At 41.9% G+C, this 23,531-nt stretch overlaps 1 protein-coding gene across 7 annotated transcripts in view; it reads right to left on the bottom strand.

Moving 5' to 3' along the window:
• The window catches only part of BICRAL (BICRA like chromatin remodeling complex associated protein), a 105,699-nt gene that overhangs the window by 19,871 nt on the left and 62,297 nt on the right, over window positions 1–23,531 (bottom strand). For 2 of the 7 annotated variants that reach the window (XM_086371701.1, XM_086371702.1), the window contains exons 1-5: window positions 15,196–15,344; window positions 14,320–14,365; window positions 13,803–13,851; window positions 13,646–13,714; window positions 9,165–11,648 (exon numbers count right to left, since the gene is read on the bottom strand). In XM_086371701.1, coding sequence (XP_086227827.1) covers window positions 9,165–10,436 — 1,272 coding nt within the window. In that variant the 5' untranslated portion in view covers window positions 10,437–11,648; window positions 13,646–13,714; window positions 13,803–13,851; window positions 14,320–14,365; window positions 15,196–15,344. Of the gene's footprint in view, window positions 1–9,164; window positions 11,649–13,645; window positions 13,715–13,802; window positions 13,852–14,319; window positions 14,366–14,863; window positions 15,111–15,195; window positions 16,507–23,531 lie in introns of those variants that run through there. The other 5 variants (XM_086371695.1, XM_086371699.1, XM_086371696.1 and 2 more) reach the window with 4 other exon arrangements.

Raw genomic sequence — 23,531 nt, 5'->3', positions numbered from 1 at the left:
GCCTCACTTGAACCTGTTCTCCTTCCCCACAGAACCACATTCTCTTCCCTCCCCAAGGCCTTGCACTTGCTGATCCTACTGCCGGAACATTCTTGACTTAGACCCTCTCTTGCTGGATAACTTCCTTCTCCCTTAGGAGGGCTCAGTCAGAAACCACTATTTCATGGAAACCTGCCCCATCTGGGTGAGAGGCTCCTTTCTGGAGCCTGGAGCTCCGGGCTGCTCTCACTGGAGCACTGAGAATACTGGCCAGCTTGTCTGCTGCCTTCTGCCCTGCAACAGCCCATCGTAGCCCTGGGACATGGCCCAGGGCTGGCCGCGCAGGGGCTGACACACTGCTGAACAAATGAATCAACGAAGGAAACAGTACAGCGAGTGATTATACTGGTGGGCAGTATAAACAAACAGTGCAGAGAAGGATCAGTGGATGGGGTGAGAAAGGCTTCACTCTTTTAGAAGTCTGGATGCCCTGATGGAGGGAAAGCCGTCAGGCCAGACAGGAAAGGACATTCAATAGATACCCATCAGCAGAGGCTTGGGGCTCACGGTGAGTCTGGCCTGTCTGGGGAACCATGAGGGGTCGTGCCTGGCAACCTGAAGAGTTCAGCTTGAGTTCAGCTTAAGGGCTGGGCTGGGGGTTTGTACTTTTCTCCTGTGCAATGAGAAGCTCCCAGATGCTGTGGTTTAGGTCACTGAACAAATGTTTTGGGAAGATGAATGTGATGGAAACCAGACTTTTGGAAGAGGCTGAAGGCAGATTAATCACTCAGACAATGGTGACAGCCACCTAATGACAATACGAATGGGCCTTGGGAACCATCTACTCATTGGCCCTTCTTCCTGTTTGCACTTTAGAATCACTTGGGGAGCTTTTGAAAAATGCTAATGTCTAGAGCCTTTAATCCAGATCATTTAAGTCAGAATTTATGGGGGTAGCTATATTTTTACAAAGCTCCCCAGATGATTCTATGGCTTGGCTAGGGTTTCCTCATTTTCAAGGAAAACAAGGGCTCAGAATTTAAGATATGAACTTAGATCACAAAACCAGTCACTGGCAGAAGATGACCTGCAAGTGAGCTCTGATTGCTACTCCAACTCTTGTTTTACCCATTATACTGCTGTCCCTCTTAAAGTCTAGCCCCAAGTACGGATGCAGAAAGCAGAGCAATGGGAGGCAGTGTGGTAAGACAGCTAGCAGGTGAAGTCTGCCTTTACAGCAATTCGCCCATGCTCTGAACCTCCAAGTCCTTGACTGCAAAATGGGAACAATAATGCTACCTGTGGCCCCAAGGTATGTACCAGTTGTTAATAATATTATTACTTTCATTGTTATTGGGAAGAATGGATGTGAGACATTCAAAGAAGAATTTGTAGGATTTAGTAACCTATTAAAAGTATAGAAGGAAAAGAAAAAAGCAAGAACATCTAGATTATGAAGTCTGAGTGTCTGAGCATTCAGTGGTTCCATGGTAAGGTAGGCAGGCTGAGCTGGATGCAGAAGGAATTAGGGAGGGGCAAGGATGGCTGGAGACTTCAGTGGTGACCACTCCAGAAATCTCTCACACAAAGCTCTCAGGGAATTTTAGTTAGTTACTTAGTTAGTAGGGGCTTCCCTGGTGGCTCAGAGGTTAAAGGGTCTGCCTGCAATGTGGGAGACCTGGGTTCAATCCCTGGGTTAGGAAGATCCCCTGGAGAAGGAAATGGCAATCCCCTCCAGTAATCTTGCCTGGATCTAAAGAGAGTTGGACTTACTTTGTTTACTTTTGTTTGATAGGCTAAACTCTTGAAAACTGCTTTAATCAGTGATTTGTAAAATATTAATCCATTCATGAGAATCCCAGGGACGGGGGAGCCTGGTGGGCTGCCATCTATGGGGTCGCACAGAGTTGGACACGACTGAAGCGACTTAGTAGCAGCAGCATTCATGAGAAAGCCTAAGTCCTGTAAATGACTCTTTGCATGAAGAGATTTAAATTCACAGGGCTCCTTAGAGAAATGACTGATTCTAGGTGTGAGGCAAGGAAATCATAAGACACGCCTATAACATCTTGTCCCACAGAGTGCTCAAGGGAGGTGGGGGGCTGACAAAAGCACAGAAGGCACCTTAAGCAGCCCTCGCCTCCACTGACCAGACGGGACAATTTAAGCATTAAAAGAATAAGGAAAGCAATAGATTGCAACATTAACTATGAAAGAAAATACACGGTATTTTAGAGAAATACACTAAAAAATTAGAGATGAACTTCTGTGTCTCGATAGCTTCGGAATAACACTGGGCAGGGAAGCCTGAGTCAGGTATGGATAACACAGAAGCAACCACAAGTGGGTAAGCCCTGAAGCTGATTGAGCATGAGGGTTCAATATACTACCTTGTCTACTTTTGTTCATGTTTGAAGTTCCTCATAGGGACTCCCCTGGTGGCCCAGTGGTTAAGAATCCACCTTGCAATGCAGGGGACATGGGTTCAATCGCTGGTTGGCAACCTAAGATCCCATATGCCGTGAAGCAACTAAGCCCACGGGCACAACTACTGACCCTGTACGCCACAACTGAATCGGTGCATGGCAACGATAGATCCCACATGATGCAATAAAGATTCTGCGTGCCGCGATGAAGACCTGATGCAGCCAAACAAAGTAAATAAGGAAATAAATACAATAAAATCCCCCAAAATAAGTAGTTTTAAAGTGAATGAAAAAACAAACTATGATGTCAGGACTTCCCTGGTGGTCCGGTGGCTAAGACTCCACACTGCCAATGTAGGGGGGCCTGGGTTCAACCCCTGGTCAGGGAACTAGGTCCCACATGCTGCAACTAAGACCTGGCATAGCCAATTAAATAGATTAAAAAGAAAAAAAACAACTATGATTTCATAGTGTTATATGCACACATACACATATATACTGGAGAAGGCAATGGCACCCCACTCCAGCACTCTTGCCTGGACAATCCCATGGACGGAGGAGCCTGGTAGGCTGCGGTCCATGGGGTCGCTAGGAGTCAGACACAACTGAATGACTTCACTTTCTATTTTCACTTTCGTGCATTGGAAAAGGAGATGGCAACCCATTCCAGTGTTCTTGCCTAGAGAATCCCAGGGATGGGGGAGACTGGTGGGCTGCCGTCTATGGGGTCGCACAGAGTCGGACTCAACTAAAGTGACTTAGCAGCAGCAGCAGCTCACATATATACACAATGTGAGAAGAAAAGCTCTCTTTTTTGGAAAAATCTCAATCACTAACAGTAGATAGAATAATTAGAAAATCATTTTGCAATCACTAATTGTAGTATCTATCAGTGAAGTCAATGGCGAAAGGCTGAGAAACAAGAGGGTCACGTAGTCCCAAACACCGTCCCAGAGATTATGTCCTCCTGTACTGGTGTAAGATACTTTTGAATACCTCGAGGAGAAACCTGGCCAGCGGGGCCACGGGAACCAAGTGATCACCCATAAAGGGACAAACAAACATTGTATGCCAGCCGCTTGGCCAGGATCTAATCATGAGGAAACAATCAGTCAGTGCTCTGAGGGCCACCCTTGAAACAACCGACCCAGGCTGCTATAGCCTAAAGAGACGTGACAGTAAGTGCTCAGTGCTTTCCAGAGTGAGGCATTGTCATAAAGGGCCTTACTGGCTCAACAGGAAGAAATCTGATATAATGTTATTATACAAATGTTAAATTTCCTGGGCATGATAGTGATACTGAGGTTGTGTTGAAGACAGTCTTTGTTTTTGGGAGATACTTGCTAAAGAATTTAGTGGTCAAGGCTCATGCCATTTTGCAACTTACTTTCAAATAGTTCAGAGGAAAGTGTGTGTGTGTATGTCTGTGTTTGGAGAGAGAACCAGAGACATCCAGACACAAACAGAACAAATGCTACAAAACATAAACAAGCAGTGGATCTCGGTGCAGAGGTTCACTGTACTCTCCCAACTTTTCTGTGGTTTTGAAAGTTTTCATAAAAGAAAAGGTGGGGCGGGGACTTAAGTTCACTCTTTAAGAAGCTGGTTAAACTAGAGGCAACTGGGTGGCGGGCAACAGGAGGAAGGAAATTTTTCACTGTAGTACACAACTTTCTGTACCTTTTGAATTTTGAACCAAGTAAGTGTATTATCGATGGCAAAAAAAATACAGTTTACATTTAAGACTCGTTTAATATTAACACTTTATAGTATCAAAACTTGCTAAATGAAATTTCCCCAAGTAGATAAACATTGAAGGCCCTTGATAATGGTATTTTTGTTCCTTACAATGTTCTATAAGGTAATTTATACAGAAATTATAAAGTACAAGAGTCACTGTCCTTCTGGATTTCCTGGGAGTGTAAATGTTAGATGGCACCTCAACACTACTTTCCCAGCTTGTGCAGCCTCCGAGGTTATGTCCTCCTTACTCCACAATACCTGACATTTTAATTGTTCTGGAAAACCTAGAGCAGAACACATGGGGTATAATGCAAGATTTAGTTCCCAATATTCTTTGACATTAAAGTCACAAAAAATTACTTTGGAGCTGCTGGAATATGCCTCTTGTTACCTTTGGATAATTGAAACTTTGGGGAGTTAGAGAGAGAGATTTTTCCCCCCTTCATTGAAGCATTATTGAAAAAAATGAAAAAGAAAGGAAATGACCATGCTGTGGCTGATTATGTATAATTAATTATAATAAACATAAAGTAGACCAATATATACAGATATCATGAGACCCTCAAGTTATCTAATTAAGTAAAAATGGGTATGGTAACAGGTACGGTGTGTTGCAGAGTTAAGTGTATATGTGACGTGTGCTGGATATGCAAAGGATGTCTCTGGGGGAAGAGAAAGAGAAAGAACACAGAAACACTGGTGGCCTCTGGTAGGGAAATCTGGAAGAGGAGGGTTTACTTTTCATTCTAAGCTATTTTGGAACTGTTTCTAATTTTTACCAATGGGAAGTTTTACTTTTAAAAAAAATGCATCAATATGTTGATAAATGCTTTCCAGGTATCACCTCCTCTACATGAGTAAATTTTTTAAATTAGAAGAAAACAGAGTATCTGTAATTCCATCACCCAAGGAACAGCTGTTAATGGAGTAGTACATTTCCTTTTAATCAAGTTTCTGAGTGTTTGGTAAGCAAGAGGGTTTTCTATTTTCTAGTTCACCATATTGTCTTTCATCATTTTTCTAAAATAGAAAGCAAACTGCTTATTAACTATTTTACAGTTAAATGTACATTTTAAATATTTCATGTTTAAATGTGCACTTAAAATGATTTTATAAGTGAAATTCACTCAGTCGTGTTTGACTCTTTGCGACCCATGGACTATACAGTCCATGGAATTACCCAGGCCAGAATACAGGAGTGGGTAGCCTTTCCCTTCTCCAGGGATCTTCCCAACCCAGGGATTGAACCCAGGTCTCCTGCATTGCAGGCAGACACTTTACCCTCTGAGACACCAGGGAAGCCCATGAATTAGTGATTATAAAACTATTTTCCATGTATTCTAGGATTGGGCAAATAAGCAAATATATTATGGGGCAGGCTTTTTCACTATTAGAAAGGGAAGGGAAAGGGAAGTCGCTCAGTCGTGTCCGACTCTTTGTGACCCCATGGACTGCAGCCTACCAGGCTCCTCCGTCCGTGGGATTTTCCAGGCAAGAGTACTGGAGTGGGGTGCCACTGCCTTCTCCAATTAGAAAAGGGAGTGACAAATATGGAAAAGGACACTTGAATAATGAATCTGGTGGTCCTGGATTAGAATTGAAGTATCAATATGAACTCTCTGTTTTTAATATAGATATATAGACAATAGACAGCTACAGATGTTGTGTATGTGTAGATATATATAAGTCCCAATTGCGACAACGTCAGTAGCAGTGAATACATAGTGCTCAGATCCTGGCTTCTAAGTATTGTTCTCCACTAGAAAGAACAAGGCCCCTAAAATGGTTGAATTCCAGGGCAGGGGCAGGAAAGTGAAAGATGAACATGCAACATCATGTTTTCCCAGAAATTAAAAGGCAGTGCTCAAAGCACAATGGAAACATGTCAGAGGGACCAGCGGCTAATTTGGAGGGGCGCTCAATGGCCATCAAATCAACCTGAGTGGAACTTCCCTGGTGCTCTAGTAGTTAGGACTCTGCGCTGCCAAAGCAGGGGATGCGGGTTTAACCCCTGGGCAGGGAACTAAGATCCCACATGCCATGCACCCAAAAATTAAATAAACATATAAACCCCAACAAACCTAAGCATCAAAATGAAATTTAAAAAAAAAAGAGCATATGATCTCAAGTTTCATGTTAAAAAATAATTTTAAAAAATCAATTTGAGCATCAAAATAAATGACTGCAACAATTTTAACCCATTAAATAAGATAAAAATCTATGAGTCTATACTGATAGAATTTGTAAAAGGGAGAAACAGGAAAGCTCTTCCTTAGAGCAGAATGCTAAAAATTAAGGTAGAATAAACTTGATGGAATTAGAAAGTCTCTATGTGGTGACCATCACAGTAACAGCTGACTGAGTAATAACTGATTCAGTCGGGAATTATCAATGGAAGCTTAAACTAGTTCAAGTTTGACAAGAAACTATATCTACATCATCTCAATGTAGCTCCCCAAAGAAGCTTGTTAATGACACATCAGAAACCACATGAAGCAGACCCCACCTTAAGCAAGTGCTCAAAGTTGACATGACCAGGAATGGGACGAGTCCACCTCAGGAGGACACATACACCACTTTTGTGGCAATCCTATCAAAAATGTGTTGTTGTTTAGTTGTTCAGTTGAGTCTGACTCTTTGCGACCCCATATACTACAACCCACCAGCCTCCTCTGTCCATGGGATTTCCCAGGCAAGTATACCAGAGTGGGTTGCTGTTTCCTTCTCCAGGGGATCTTCCTGAACCAGGGATCAAATGCACATCTACTGCACTGGCAGGCAGATTCTTTACTGCTAAGCCACCAGGGAATGCCACCAAAAATGTATAACCTGAATTTCACCATGAGGAAACATGAGAGAAACTCTAACTAAGGGACACTCAATAAAATAATTGATTAGTACTCTTCAAAAAGTCAAGGTCATAAAAAATGAAGAAACTATTTCAGATTTAAAGACATGACAACAGAATTAGGCAGTGATCCTAGGTTGCATCCTGGACCATAAAAACAAAACAAAACATATTTTATTCTCTCTTGCCATAAGGGACATTATTGGGAAAATGAGCTACACAGAATAAAGTATATAGATTTAATAGTAACATTGTAATAATGCTGACTTCTTGGTTTTGATAACAGTACTGTGGTTAGGTAGCGGAATGCTCCTGACTTCAAGAAATAAATCTGTTGAGACTGAAGTACGTAGGGGTCAAGAGGCATCATGCCTGCAATTTACTCTTCAAAACTTTACGTGTGTGTTTGTTTATGTGTGTGTGTGAAATAGAGAGAGAGAAGAATAAAACAAATGGAGTAAAAAGTTAACATTTGGAGAATCTTGCTGAAGCGTACACGAAAATTCTGTACACATTCTTACAACTCTAGTTTTTCTGTAAGTCTGACATTATTTCAAAACACACAGAGGGACTTCCCTGGTGGTTCAATGGCTAATATTCCTCGCTCCCAAAGCAGAGGTCCTGGGTTTGATCCTTGTTCAGAGAACTAGATCCCACAGGTCACAACTAAGATCGAAGATCTGGCATGCCACAATTAAGACGTGGGACAGCCAAATATATGTAAATAAAATTTAACAAACAAAACACACAAACAAACAGTTTTGATACCAAAAGTGTACACTGAACATCCTTAATCATAAATAATCTTTGTTTCCTTAGGATTCTTAATGGAATTACTAAGTCAAAGGTATACAGTTTAAAAAATATTGACCTACGTGGTAGAGAGAAGTTTTTGAGTTCTTCTAAACATGGAGGAGAAAGGCAGGGAAAATGGAGGAGTTGAGAGGGTATACCACAGCGGGCAGGTGGGATATGGAACTGGAGCTAGAGAACATTCTCAATGTGCGAGAGCCAAAAGCCAGAGGAGTTCAGGGACTGGCAGATGGGGTGAGGGACCACCGCTGGCAAATGTCTGAAACGCTTTTCAGGGACATCATCTTCACATGGTGTAACTGACTTCCTAGTCGTTCACCTGCACAGCAGCCTGGTAAGAACAGGCTCAGGTACTTGGTCCAATCCAGTGCCCTGGATCCTTCCCTCTGTATGCATCCCTCTGTGCAGGCCAGTTACCCGCTGCTGAGTCTCAGTGGGTCCCTGAGCCTTTCCAGTTGGCACCCAAGAAACAGCCATGACTTCTCTACCCAGTCCATAGTCATAGGACCCAGTGGCTTCTATATGATGCAAGTGGGAGTGAAGCCAAAGTATTAGTCACTCACTCGTGTCTGACTCTGTGACCCCATGGACTGTAACCTGTCAGGCTCCTCTGCCCATAGAATTCTCCAGGCAAGAATACTGGACTGGGTTGCCATTCCCTTCTCCAGTGGATCTTTCCAACCCAGGGATTGACCCCGGGTCTCCCACACTGCAGGAAGATTCTTTACTGTCTGATCCACCAGGGAAGCCCCATGATGTAAGTAAATAATCTGAAATAATCTTTCCTTTTAAATGCCTATAACACATTCCATCAAATATATGTATTAATATTGGCTCTTTGATCCCCTGGAGGAGGAAAATGACAACCCACTCCAGTATTCTGGCCTGAAAAATCCAGACAGAGGAGCCTGGCTGACTAACAGTCCGGGTTGCAAAGAGTTGGACACAATGAGCTAAGCACACACTGAGTATTTGCCACTTGCCAGGGACCATGCTAAGCGCTTTATACAGATTATCTCATTTACCTTTCTCAATAACTATGTGGGATGGTAGTATTATTAATATAAAGTCTATTATACAGATGGAAAAACTTAAGTCTAGAGAGGTTAGTTAAGGTAAGACTTGTTCCCAGTCATACAGCCTAGATTCAAATCCATGAAGTCTCCACCCTAAACCACAATGCTATGCGGGATAGAACATTTTAACTAAGAAGAAAAAAGGCAATCAATCGTAAGTTGAACATCTTCAGATAATAAATTGGGAACCTAGGATGAAAATTATATTCTTTACAAATACACATTCCATTCTTCCATTCCATAATCACCCAAGCATTTGTTTGATAAAGGGAACATTACCTGACAGAAGAACTGCTGCTGGCTTCCCACTCCAGGCGTGTTGCTGAAGGTGCTGGTAGACTTGGAAGAAGGAACTGGAAGACGATGGGACACACTGACTGGTCCTGGAGTCCTGTTTGGCTGGGTCAGCTGATCTCCTGTAAAGTTTGATCCTGATGCACCAGACTGAACCGCAGACCCAAGACTAGGATGGGCAGTGCTGGACGAACTAACAGGGAACCGACTAGGTCCTGCCATGCTTGTCACCGAGGGCATGGTGGTGAAGCCAGGTCTTCCTTGGGAGACGCTGCTCTGCCCAGGGGACAGGTGCAAGACGGTGGGTGATGCCTGCTGCAAAGGCACCTGTCCACCGACGATCTGAGGGGAGGCGTGGTTGACAATCACCGGGCTTCCGGAGGCGGCGAATGTCTGCCCAGACACTAACTGGACGGCGGCACTCTGGTTGTTCAGCATCTGTCCAGAATATGGTTGGTTGGTCCTGAGCATGTTGGAAGAGTTTCTGTTCAACATGACATGCTCTGAGGCCACCTGGCCGGAAATGAGCTGAGAGGGCTGAGTCTGAAGAAGCTGCCCATTGATGGTCTGGACATGGTGTACCGAGTTGGAACTGACAGAAAGGCTTGTAGGTATGAGGAACTGACTCTGGGGTGTGTGAGGCTGGCCCATGGGAGAATGAATAACGATACTGCCCCCGGCGCTGCTCACGGCCTGCGAGGTGACGGGCTTCCTTGTGTTCTGTTGGTTTACGATGTTCACGGACATGTGCGGACCAACCACTGAGCCCTGGGGTGAGCTTGCAGAGGCGAACGAGATCCCTTGCTGAACATGGTGCTGTTGTATTCCCAAGTTGTTCACATTGTATGTGTTTTGCTGACCCATCTGGATAGGCTTTGGCTGGATATTAACTGGGACTTTATTTGAATTTGGTGCAAGACCCCTTTGTATGATGATGTTATGCACAGGTAAAGATGTTTGGAAATTTGTGCTGTTAAACGGAACGGTAACAGGCTGTGCTACTGGGCTGGAACTGGAGTTCCCAAACAAGGAGTTGCCATTAGGAGTCTGTCTGTGAACAAGAAGCCCTCCACTCACATTTGAGGGGGCTTGCTGCCCACTACCCTTTAGTATAATTTGTGATCCATCTAGGTTATTAATAGTCATCATGGAAGGTTGATTACCAAATGACCCAATTAACTGTATTTGTCCAGAACCACTAATCTGGCTGCTATTAGACAGATGCTGGCTGGGCACACTGATCCCCACGTGGTGCATAAAGCCATGGTGCACACCCACTGTATTGCTTGCAAACGAGGTGCCAACAGGCACATGAGTCACCCCTATAGGCTGCAGTGTCTGACCTGAGTAATTAGAAACATTAGAAGCCTGAGTAAAGGATGCTGATGAAGAGGGATGAAGCTGAGCTTGTGCAAACTGTTGGCTTGAACCTATACTGGCGTCCAGATATGCCTCTTCTGCCAACGTCTGTTCAGTGATATTGGCCTCCTGCAAGGATTTCTGAAGAATGTCAAAAGGTTGGTCCTCACTGAGATCAGGAAGAGGAGAAGACTCAAGTTCATCTTCGAGAAACTGAAGGCTACTTGAAAGTGGCAGTCCATCACTGGGCCCTTCTCCAAGCTGGCTGCTTACAGCTTTGAGGGCTGACTTAGGATCAGCATTCTAAAAAGATAAGTGGGAGGTTACACGGCGTATCTCACCTCTGAGAGAGACTCTTAGACAAAAAACGAATCTCACTTTTGAATATGAATAAAGCATAACAGTCTGCTTTTTAGACTCAACTCTCCAAACTGCTCATCTTATTCTGATACTTGATTTCCTTAGTAATGATGTTTAAGGTTTTTTTTTTCCTTTTTTGGTAAGTATAAGCATTCATTGCTCTGGTAAATTATTTTATAGGGAACAGATCAATAATGCAAACATACTCATGGCTACCTGAGTAGCTTTATTCTTTGAGACAGTGGCACAGGCATTATTTTTCAGGATTGTTCCCAAGTCCAAAGCCTGAATGGGACTCAGCCTAGGGTATGTGTGTATCCAGGAGACAGCAGTATCTAGTTCTTTGTACCACAGGAGGAGACGTGAATTTTGGGAGTTCTGAGTGTGGTTCTACTAGATGTCCAGAAGGTATCCCAGATTCAGCCTTGACTTTCAAGGTTTCTCAGAACTCCCCTAGTTCTAACCTGTCCCAATCCAGGCAAGATCAGTCTGGATGAAAAGAAGCTTCCCATGTGAAATGAGTGAATGCGCATTTGATTTCTTAGAAGTAATCAGCTCATTATGATGCTTTAAAAACTCTATCAGTGTCCTATTCAAGAGCAAAAGTTGGTCACCATTTGTCAAGTGCTCACTTGTGCATTAGTGTCTGTCCGTAATGAGTCCTTAAGGTCTGGGCATTCCAATTAGAGACAACAAAACAGGCATATGTAGAGAACCGAACACAGTTACTGATAAATCAGAGACACTCCACTGGGCCAGAAGTTTATCATGGGATACGACAAGGTTATAAAAGAAAAAAAATGAAATCAATAGTTATTTAACACAGGTGAAGGCAATGTGAATATACTTAACACTACCAAACTGTATACTTAAAAATGGTTAGGATGGTAAACTGGTTATATATATTGTAACATAATTAAAAATTTTTAAAGGTGAAGAAAAACATTTAAAACTAGATCAAGCAAGAATAAACAGTCCAGGGATTCCTTGGTGGTCCAGCAGTTAGGACCTGGTATTTTCACTGCCAGGACCTGGGTTCAATCCCTGGCTGGGGAACTAAGATTCTACAAGCTGCACAGTGTGATTGAGAAAAAAAAAAAGAAGAAGAAGAATGAACAGTCCAGTTTTCAAAACCCTAGAAATTCTCAGCCATAGGCTAGTAAGGTGTGGTGTTCTGGGGGCTAGAAGACAGGAAGAACCAGGTAGAAAAGCAAGACTGGTTCACCTGACACCCAATTAGAACTTGAAGTCATTTGAAAGGAAGTGGGGCAAGGCCACTGAAACCAAGGAGGTGTGTTTGCTTGTTTCTGCAGAGAAAGGTCAAGGCGACAGTGGATTATCTCCTGAGTGGTGAGACATGGTAATGTTTTCACAGTGCACAAACTAACCGACCATGGGTTTAAAATTTCATAGTTTTCAAAGCTTTTAAAATATTTCTACTGCCATGACATAATCCAAGTTCCCCCAAAATCCACCCTGAATGAAGAAGCCTGAAGAGTTAGAATCATACTCACACGGAAGGGGGAGAGCTGGTGAGTAAACATCAGCAGTGTCGGAAACAGGCTAAATACCTCCTTTATGGGCTATAGGCATGCATGCAGTTACTGCCCATGCAGAATGAATTTCAGAATTGCTACTGATTCACAAGCCTTACAGGAGACAGTGTTGTGACTTTAAAGCCACCTCTAGCATGTGGAGGAGTCTTACATGTTACGATCTAACATACTTTGTACACACTCAAATACGTTAAAGAACTGTACGTTTCCAAGAACTTTCTAAATGCTACACCAATGGTACTCCATATTATGGATGAAGAAAATAAAGACCCTGATGATGACAACAAGTTGACATTAACTGAACAGTGTGCCCATGGACTAGTTCCATTCATCTTAACCAGTCTATGAAGTAGAGTTATCATTCTCCTGGATTAACAAATTAAGAACCTGAGGCTCACAGAGATTTAGTGATATAAGCAAGGTTACAGAGCTAGAAAGTGGCAGAGCAAGGATTCAAACTTGGGCAGTGGGACTCCGGACTATCATCCGTGGAGAACAAAGCAGTTAAAAGATTAAAGTAACATGGGCTTAAACACAGCCATCTGGATACAGTTTCCAGGCAGAACTCACCTGTCCCCCAGGTCAGATTTCTTGTCTAGATGCTCCTAGAGTTTAAGGACCTGCACCCTGGAAGCTGGTGGCCTGGGTTCAGTTCCAAGCTCTGCAACTCCTGGCTGTGTAATACTCGGTAAGTACCAACCTTCAGTTCCCTCATCTTCAAATATGGATACTAATAGAACCTACTACACTTCATGGAATTATTGTAAGGGTTAGTGGGGTTGATATTTGTTAAGTTCGTAGTGCCAAGAACATACTGAGTGCTTAATAGGTGTCAGTTACTATGATATTTTTCCTCGTTTAAGATGAAAAGGATAAGAACATAACCATAATTCAGAAGGATTTTTTCTTAAAGCTTATGTAACAGTGTTCAAAAGCCTCTAAGTTTTTCAGGTTATGTGTCCCTGGTATTTTAGAAAGAAAATTGAAAGCTTAGGAAAATAGTAAAGTAAAAATCTTAATAGGCTAAGTTAAAAGTAGAAACTGTCAACATAATTCAATAGATTTTCCTCTTGTGGCAACTGCAAAAGACGAAGTGAGGATTCCCATCATGATCCAAAAGCAATTATAGCTTCCAGTCACCAGGCATCAATGAGACAGAAACACCTGATCACTGCAGTTTCCAATACTCACACTAGAGTTGGCGAAAATTGAATTTGAATTGGCTGCAGAATATCCTGCGTTAGTCAAGTCCTCATTGCTCTGCAAGGTACAAATTCAAAAAAATGATCACTTAGACTGTAAAAGAAGAAGCAAAATGTACGACTGTGACAGCCTGAGTATTACTCACCGATTTATTACTAGGTCCATGTAGAAAATAGTTCAATGCTTGTGGGTCTCTAGAAAACAACAACCAAACAGAGACAACAGCAAATGAATACATTACTTATACTTAGGGTTCCTCTTTACTAGGGTAAAAAGAAAATGACGTATTAGCTCAAGTAGAATCCTCTCCTTGCTTTAAAACTATTAAAAGTTTTTGTTTGTTTTGTTTTGTTGTCATTCCATTTCCTATTAGCACTCATTTCGGCCTCCTAGGGTTTCTTAGAAAATAAATTTAATAAAGGATTACCTAATGATGACTCCTATGTTAATCCATGTCACTCTGTCCTCCTACTCTACCTATATATACCTATAGGTAGGTATACTACACTTATCTACTATACCTATATATATCTACTATACCTATGATGATTACTTAATTTTTATTTAAAAAACCCACTTGGTCTCAATGTGCTTATTAGGTTGTTTCAGTACAGCAGACCTCACACACTCAATTCACCCCAATCCCGGAATAAGCATCTTACCCAATAAGATCAAGGAGACACGAGTCGTCATCATCATCCATGACAACTATAAAGAAAAGGAATAAGAAAGCACTGTTTCAGCAGAGCAGATTAAAGCCACCAGCATCAACGCAACACAAAAATATACCTTATACTTTCCTAGATAAATAACTGTAATTCCTGTGCATTTCCCGCTAATTGCTTATTATGAATGTGATTTTAAAATTTTTGTGGTCATTCAAGAGATCAAGTATTCAATTTAAATTGTTTTCATTGAACACAAATCCTTAACTTACAAGTTAAAAAGGAATCCAGACAAACCTAAGGGGGTTGGCAGCAACCTTTCACATGCAATTCCCCAAAGAGGCAGTAAACCAGGAACAGTCACTTCCTCAAAAAATATAGTCAACAAGAGGAGCAATCACAGTTTTGTTTTTAAAAAAATCCCGTGCATACAGAGGTCTTTGAATTTTGTGACTAGATGTTTCCAAACCTGGTAAGCAATCTGGATTTCTAGCCATATTTTAGCTATCTTTAGGAAAACAGAAAAGTCAATTCTCCCTACTTTTTGAGACAGAAGAGGCACCACTGCCCCAGGCAGTACTGTGACAGGCTTTGCACTGAAGGTCCCAAGTTCCTCCCTCCGCAGCAGCAATGCCAACTGTTCAGTTGTAAACAGTGTACATCCTAACCCTAGAATCTTTAAAGTAGAAACTCTCAACTCCCAGTTCACCGCAGCTCTAAGCCCAAAGCTCCCTCTCTCCCCAGCCATCGACAGCATCCAGCTCAGCCAGCGCAATCGCTGTGTTCTGGCTGAAACAATAACAACTGTACAAATTCCAAGAGTGGTTCTCCCCCTTTCTTTCTCCTCCCTCCCCCGAGATCCGGGAAACTTACACTAGTGATCCGACACCTGGTAACATTGCTTTGCACCCATTTCGAGCCATGCGTGGAATAATTTACATCATGGAATGCCAAGGCCAAGAGTTCTGGAGCCGTTGGAAAGGGCAGTTGTGAACGGCAGTTGGACGGAGGAATGAAATCCTGAAGAGATGCCCAGAAGAGGGACACGCCCGAAGAAGGCAGAGTTTCTACTAAGGTTTTTTTTTTCTCGGTTAAAACTGCCATCTCCTCTCCACTTCCCCCCAACTTCCCATCCTATTGGTCACAAGGCCAAACAAATATAAAAATTACTCCTGCCACATGGAAGGAAACTTGCTTTCCTCAGGAAGGGTCTGGAAGGGGTAAGTATCCCCCCATGTGGGACCTCCCCATTGGTGGGTGACAGGGTTCAGCTGCTGGTGGATTATCCATCTGAGTGGATCTTCGGTGGAGAGGAGAGCTGATGGGAGATAGGAGGAGGTCAGTGTGAACAGCTTATCCAACGCTAACAGCCATGGCCACAATGGTGGGAGGAGCTCGGGCCAAGTGAAATCTGTGTCTAGGACTCAGATGTTGAGTTACCCAGGGGCATGCTAGGATGACTTTACTAACATGGCTTTTGAGAGGTGAAAAGGGACAGGAAGGAGAAATTGGAAAACTATCATCAAGTAGATATGGTAGAAATTTGTATGAAGGTCTGCACTTAAATCCTGACATTTAACATGCGGAATCACATTAGCTGTTACTTATAACTGTTCCCTGGGCTGGTCTCCCAGACATCACAATCACATGGACTACATTAGCTAATTATGATGTATAATTAAGCCTATAAAATGCATATTATTTCTTTACTTCAATATGACTATTTAATTGGAGCTCCGCCGTACCCTCTGTAAATTCATTTTTAAAGTGTCTGTTTTCAGAACAAACTAAATGTATGTGAAAACAGCTTGCATCAGGGCAGAACCCTTTCACGTCTCTCCCGGTTCCCTTTACACCTGTATCAGCTCCTCCAGCACACGAGATGCCCAGGGTTAACGCACACACACCGAGACAGGAAGGCAGCACCAGTTGCTCCTCCCAAGTGTCACTGCCACCAAAACGTTCAAGCACAGAGAGCATCTGCTACCCCACAGTTCAGTGACAAGCCACTCCCTGAGTAGACCCAATAAAAGAACAATTGTACAAGAGGGATGAAATTAAAAGCCACCGCACATCCTCCCCTACCAAACCAAGTGGGCTGCCCAGACACTTGACAGAACACTTGGTGGGGACATCCACCCTACTCAGGGCATCAGTCTCGCCAGACAGACCTTCTCCTCCAGCGCCCCTTGGGTAGAATTCCACAAGCCTTTATAGTCAGGGGTACTCTGAGAATTCTACTTTTTAAAGGGCCACACTCTTTTCGACTAAACAGTTTCAGATTAGAAGAGATGGCTCTTACCTCTACACACCCAGCTCTACATGGTGCCAAAACACAGTCACAATGCAGCCCAAGCCAGTATTTCTTTCCCCAGGAGGACAGATGGCCCCATCAGAGTAAATCTACTAGCGTGAACATGTAGAAATTGACTAGGATTCTAAAGCGGAAAGACAACCTGAGGATAGAAACTAATGACTCCGAAGTGAAGAGCTGAGTTTTTTTGGGAAAGATTCTCCCATTACTTCTGGGCTCTCGTTGAAGCCCTCACTAAAGTAATGACTCTGGATTCACAAGATGGGCCTCTGGCCGCCCCTCTTCCAAGGGGAAGTCCCTAGATCAGAGGTTACAAACTACTTGGTTTCACACACTAGAGCAAGACACATCCCCTGGGTGATAGCAGTTTGCAGCAGTAGGATCTGGCAGGGGGAGAAGGGGACTGCGGTTCTTACAGGTGCCCTAAGAGATCAGAAGGCACTGCCCAGACACCTGACTACCACTTTTTTTAAAAAAATTAATTTATTTTTATTTCTTGGCCACACGTGGGATCTTGGTTCCCTGATCCAAGACTGAATCAGCACCCCATGCATTAGAAGTGCAACGTTTTAAGCATGGGTCACCAGGGAAATCCCTGACTACCACTCCTAGAGTAAAAGCTAATATTTAAAATTGCTCATACTGTTCTTAATCAAGAAGACAATGTAAAACTGACATTTCAAATCAGCAGGAGAAACATTAGCCCTCTAGAGAAGAAAAGGTGGATCCATACCTCCTATCTTACAGAAAAATAAATTCCAGATGGATCTAACAGTTAAACGTGGGGGGCGGGGGAGGGAGGAGAAGAGACTTACAGTTTAAGAAAAACATATGGGAGAATTTTGCTTTTATAATCTTGGAGTAGGGGAAGGCTAAGTATGTCACAAGACGCAGAAGTCTGCCAAATTTGATGACAAAATTTTTTTAAATTCTGCATGATAAAAGAAAAAAAAATGAACAAAGACTAAAAAACAAACAAAAAAGTGGGGAAAACATGTTCAGTTCATATCACAAGCAGCTTTTCTCCCTAACACATAGAGAGCCCATATTTTTAAAAAGGTCAGCTACCCTGCAGAAAATCAAAGGGTATGAAAAATCAGTCCATAAAAAAGGAAAGACAAGTAGCCCTAAACATGTAAAAGTAATCACCCTCACTTAGAATAAGAGAAATGCAAATGAAAATTACAATAAGATTATTTGTCAGATTGGCAAAGATAAGGTTTGATTAAGGACTATGCTAGTCAGGAAATGGGAAACAGAGACTTTTACACTTTGGTAGTGAGAGCATAAACTCTGGAGAGGGCAACTACTTTAAAAATTTTAAATGCATGAATCATGTCACCTAGCAAACATTTTCAGGTGCTTGTCCTACAGATATTTCTTGCACAAGTGTGAAATGCTACGTGTATAAGACTACCCAATGCAGGGGGCTCCCTTAGCGGTCAGGGGGCTAAGTCTCCACACTTAACCACGCAGGGGGCACGGGTTGGATCCTGATCCAGGAACTAAGATCCAATGTGCCCGCAACACAGCCAAAAAAAAAAAAAGACTTATCCACTGCAGCATGATTGGTTTTTAACAACAGACTATAAAAACCTAGATGGCAGGAGTATGGGATTTCTTCTTAACGTGATGGAAATGTTGTGGAATCAAACCACGGAAAACTGTACACTTTAAAGGGTGAATCTTATGGTATTGAAATTATATTTAAAGCATTAAAAAAAATGAAATGAAAGAGGTATGCACCTTTCTTGTTCCTTTGATCATATACCTTTCCAAGTCAGTTCGTATACATCTGCCTCATTATTTTCAATGGCTGTGTAACAATCCATTGTGTGGGTGAATATAATTGATACCCAAGTGTTGGGTAGAGGGAAAATATATACATGTGTTTATAAATATTCAGACCCTGAAATAAGGCACAAATAACCAGCAATACCAGCTGCTTCTGCGAGGGAAAACTGGGTGGCTGGATTTTGGGCTTTCCCTGTTTGGGGCCTGGGCTTGATTTCAGGTTAGGACACTAAGATCCAACAAGCTGAGCAGTGGCCCCCACCCCAATACAATTAATAAAACAAAGAGGATGGGGAGACCCACGAAACACAAGAACCTCAAGTCAGGCTCACTCTAGGTAAGCATACTGGACATCAAATACTGGGAAAATTTTCAAGCAGTCCAGTGGCCTCAAGAATAACCTACATCAGCTATCTCAGAAGAAAGACCTTATAGACAGTTTGATATTCATGAAGATCACAGAAAGATTTTAAACACTGCCAAGCCAGAGATAAAAACGAAGATGGTAGGCTATATATATATATATATTTTTTTTTTTTTTTTACATAGGAGGAAAAAAATCTGAGCTCTTATATCAAGAAATGTGTTGGTTTCAAGAACAAATTTCAGGAAAGCTAGCTAAGCAAATCAATTCTACTGATTTAAGACATTATAATCTAGGAGCAGAAGAAAACATTAAAAGTCATAACACAGGATTTCAAATAATTCACAAAATGAAATCTGGTATGTGACTGTATCACAAATGATTCTCTTCTCTCCCTTATACGCTTTTCTGTTTTCTCTTCTTCCAAAAACATTATCTACTGAAAATGATGACTAGTAGCTAAAACTTTAAAAGATCATCAAGAATCAATAAACAGGTTATCTTTCCAACATACAAAAAAAATTACTGACATCTGCTTTATTTGCATTGATTTGGTATAGCATCAGTATGTGTCACAATTTCCCAGTCATTCACAAATTTGCCTTTAAAAGGTGCTGAGCTAGCACAGGGATCAGGAGGACACTTTATTTAAGCAGTCCTGAGCCATGGAACAGGCAGTCTTCTCATGTGATCTCTGAGGTATAATGAGCTGTAGTCACTTTTATTTTTACCCATATATTTACCAGTTCCAGTGCTGTTCAATCCTTTGATCGAATTCAGATTTTCATCTGGTATCATTTCCCTGCTCCTGAAGGATTTCCTTTAATATTCTGAAGTACAGATCTGGTGATGAATTCTTTCATATGTCTTTAAATGTTTATTTTGCCTTAATTTTTGAGATGTATTTCACTGGATATATATAGCTCTGTCATTCAGCCACTAAGTTGCGTCCAGTGCTTTGCCACACCATGGACGGCAGCATTCCAGGCTGCCCTGTCCGTCACTATCTCCTGGAGTTTGCTCAAACTCCTGTCTATTGAGCCTCTTTTCTTTTGGTTCTTCAAAGATACTGCTACACTGTTTCTTGCTTGCCCTGTTTCTAAACAGAATTCTGCTGTGGTTCTTACTTTTGTCCTTTTGTACATAACAGGTCTCCCCTCCCCACCCTCATCCCCGACCCCCAATACTTTAGATTTTTCTCCTTATCACTGGTTTTAAGCACTTTGATTATGATGTTACCTTGGCAATGTTTTCTTCATGCTTCTTGCGCTTGGGATTCATTAAATTTCCATAATCTGTAAGTTTATAATCTTCCTCCAATTTAGAATAATTGTAGTCATTGTTGCTGTTTGTTGTTCAGTTGCTAAGTGGTGGCAGACTCTTTGTGATCTTGTGGACTGCAGCAGGCCAGGCTTCCCTGTTCTTCACTATCTCCCGGAGCTTGCTCAAACTCATGTCCATTGAGCTAGTGGTGCCATCCAACCATCTCATGCTCTGTCGCCCCCTTCTCTTCCTGCCCTCAATTTTCCCCAGCAGCAGGGTCTTTTTCAATGAGTCAGCTCTTCCCATCAGCTGGCCAAAATATTGGAGCTTCAGCTCCAATGAATATTCAGGGTTGATTTCCTTTAGGATTGACTGATTTGACCTCCTTGCTGTCCAAGGGACTCTCAAAAGAGTCTTCTCCAGCACCGCAGCTTGAAAGTGTCAATTCTTTGGTGTTCAACTCTCTTATGATCCAACTCTCATATCCGTATGTGACTACTGGAAAAATCATAGCTTTGACTGTAACAGACCCTTGTGGGCAAAGCAATGTCTCTGATTTTTAATAGGTTGTCTAGGTTTGTCATAGTTTTTCTTCTAAGGAGCAAGTATCTTTTAATTTCACAGCTTCAGTCACCATTCACAGTGATTTTGGAGCCCAAGAAAAGAAAATCTGCCACTGTTTCCACTTTTCCCCCATCTATTTGCCATGAAGTGATGGGACCAGATGCCATGATTTTAGTTTTTTGAATGTTGAGTTTTAAGCCAGCTTTTTCACTCTCCTCTCTCACCTTCATCAAGAGGCTCTTTAGTTCGTCTTTGCTTTCTATCGTTAGAGTGATATCATTTGCATATTTGAGGTTGTTGATATTTCTTCTAGCAATCTTGATTCTAGCTTGTGAGTCATCCAGCCCAGCATTTCACATGATGTACTCTGCGTATGAATTAAATAAGCAGGGTGACAATACACAGCCTGGAAGTACTCTTTTCCAATTCTGAACCAGTCTGTTGTTCTACGTCTGGTTCTAACTGCTGCTTCTTGACCTGCCTATAGGTTTCTCAGGAGGCAGCTAAGCTGATCTTGAATAATTGTAGCCATACAGAATTACTTCATATTCTCTATGTTCTACACTTCCTTCACGGACTCCAATTACCTAGGATTATGCTGCTTTTAAGTGGTTCCACAGCTCATTGGTGCTGTTTCAAAACTTTTTAAGTGTCCTTTTATATCTCTGGTTTTCATTTAGGATAGTTTCTATTGCTATGTCTTCAAGCACACTAATCTTTCTTTCTGCAGTGTCTAATCACTTATTACTCCTATCCACTGTATTTTTAAATTTTCAACCATTGTAGCTTTCATCTCTAGTAGTTGGGTATTTTTAAAAATATCTTCCTTGTCTTCAATATGTTCAATCTTTCCTCTACCTTCTTGAAATTATGCAGCAGAGTGACAACTTTTTAATATCCCTCTCTACTAATTCTATCATGTGTATCATTTCTGGGTCTGTTTCTACTGATTGATTTTTTTCCTCCTTATAATGGGTAGTGTTTTTCTCCTTTATATGCCTAGTAATCTTTTGGATTGGATTCCAGACATTGTTAACTTTACATTATTGAGTACTGGATATTTTTGTATTTCTGAACTCTGTCTAGAACACAATCTGATTTTAAGCTTTGTCCGTCTTTAGTCTCGGGTCAGTTTTGCCCAATACCCACCTGAGGACTTCACTTGATACTGCAGAATTGTATGGATTTTTGCACTCTTACAAGTGGAAACACAAACTATTCTCTGCCCTGTGTGAGCTCCAAGTGTGAATTCCTCTAATCCTTATGGTTGGTTCTTTCCCAGGACTTGGGTAGTTTCCCCATACGCATGAACTGACTGGGCATCAGCTGAAGAGTCAAGGGAGACACTCTCCAGGGTCTTACATTTATCTCAGTGCGGCTCTCTTCTCTGGTGCTCTGTCCCCACGAGTTTAGCCACTTTTACACCCCAGCAACATCAGCTCAACTCAAGAAGACTACCAGATGCCATCTGGGTTCCTTTTCTGGGTGCTGTGGCCTGGAAACTCTCCCCAGACAGGACACTGGGGAAGTTACAGGGCTCATCTTATCCATTTTCTCTTTCTCATGAGTCACTGTCCTGGGCTGCCTGATAGTCAATGTCTAATAACCATGTTTTATCTAATTTTTAACTTTTATGAAAGAAGGTCAATCCAGTCCTTATTATTCCATCTTCGGAAGAAATTACTTTAGGAGGTAAGAACAGCTTATATGAGTTCATTAGCATGAATTGTGGGATCAGAGAATCCTAAAAGGAGGAGGGAAGGAGAAGAGGAGGACAGTAAATTGCTTTAGCCCTGCCTCCTTCTGTTTTCTACCCTGAAAAAAAGCTTAGGGAACGGAGAAACCTGCTTCTTTAATTACTACATTTAATGAAGTTGCTCGGTGGGTGAAGAGAGTAAATATTTAACTAGCACTCAGCGCCCACTGTGTGCCAGGTCTTGTGTTAAGGACTGGCAATGTCAAATGAGTATGACGTAAAATGCAATGGTCAATATAAATACCCTTAGCATTTCTGTAGGACTGTAAAAGCAAGGCCAAAAAGTAAGTTACTGTGTTTATTTAAGCAAACAATATTCCAGTAAGTGTCATGATCAACAAGTTACACCATAAAACAGCCACTTACCCAGGGAAAGTAACTGTTTATGTCACCTAGGATATAAAGTATTCTCATCTTATTTCTTTTATTGTATTGTTATTGTTACAGACTGTTAAATTTTGTAATTGTAAGGCTGTGTCAGACTTCCTGGCACAGTTCCTAACTGTAAGGAACTCACTCTCTCTTGGAAGCCAGATGCAGTAATTCACCACAACGCAATGTAAGAAGTGCTAGAGCTTTTGCAGGGGGTTCCCAAGCTTCTTCACGTGAAGTCACTGGTCGTTTTTTTGTGAAATAATATGACACTTTGCTAGAAAAAAAAAATGACTGTATCTTCGCAGTTACACCTATATGTAATAAAAGGAAACTGTCAAACTCAGCATGATGGCTTCTGAGTTTTTCTGTTGTTATTCAACCAAGAACTTCATTTATTTTGTCACCAGCTACAGCCCGCTAGCAGCAAGGAAGAAAGGTGGAAAAAACTAAAACATTACTAGCAGAAAAAGTTAGGAACCAAAGAATTCCTTGAAGTCAGAAAAGATGACCATTATTAATGTAGGCAATTATCAGTAGTTCATGGTTCAACTCATGAAATGCAAAGTTTGGGAATTCCCTGGTGGTCTAGTGGTTAGGACTCTGGACTTCCACTGCAGGGAACATGGTTCAATCCCTAGTCAGGGAACTAAGACCCTGCTGTGCAGCCAAAAAAAGAAAAGAAAAAAAAAAAAAAAAAAAAAGACTTTGAAAGCCTTTAAGTTGCTTTACTTTTCAACTTGGAATGAGGTGACGTAGACATAACCCTAATAAATTAAGCA

This window comes from Bos grunniens, chromosome 23 (genome assembly GCF_055505025.1).
Source record: "Bos grunniens cultivar Pamir isolate PY7600 chromosome 23, Bosgru_T2T1.0, whole genome shotgun sequence".
In the NCBI taxonomy this organism is placed as follows: Eukaryota; Metazoa; Chordata; class Mammalia; order Artiodactyla; family Bovidae; genus Bos; species Bos grunniens.
The sequence above is the reverse complement of the archived record's forward strand: the minus strand, read 5'-3'. Positions and strand labels throughout refer to the sequence as shown.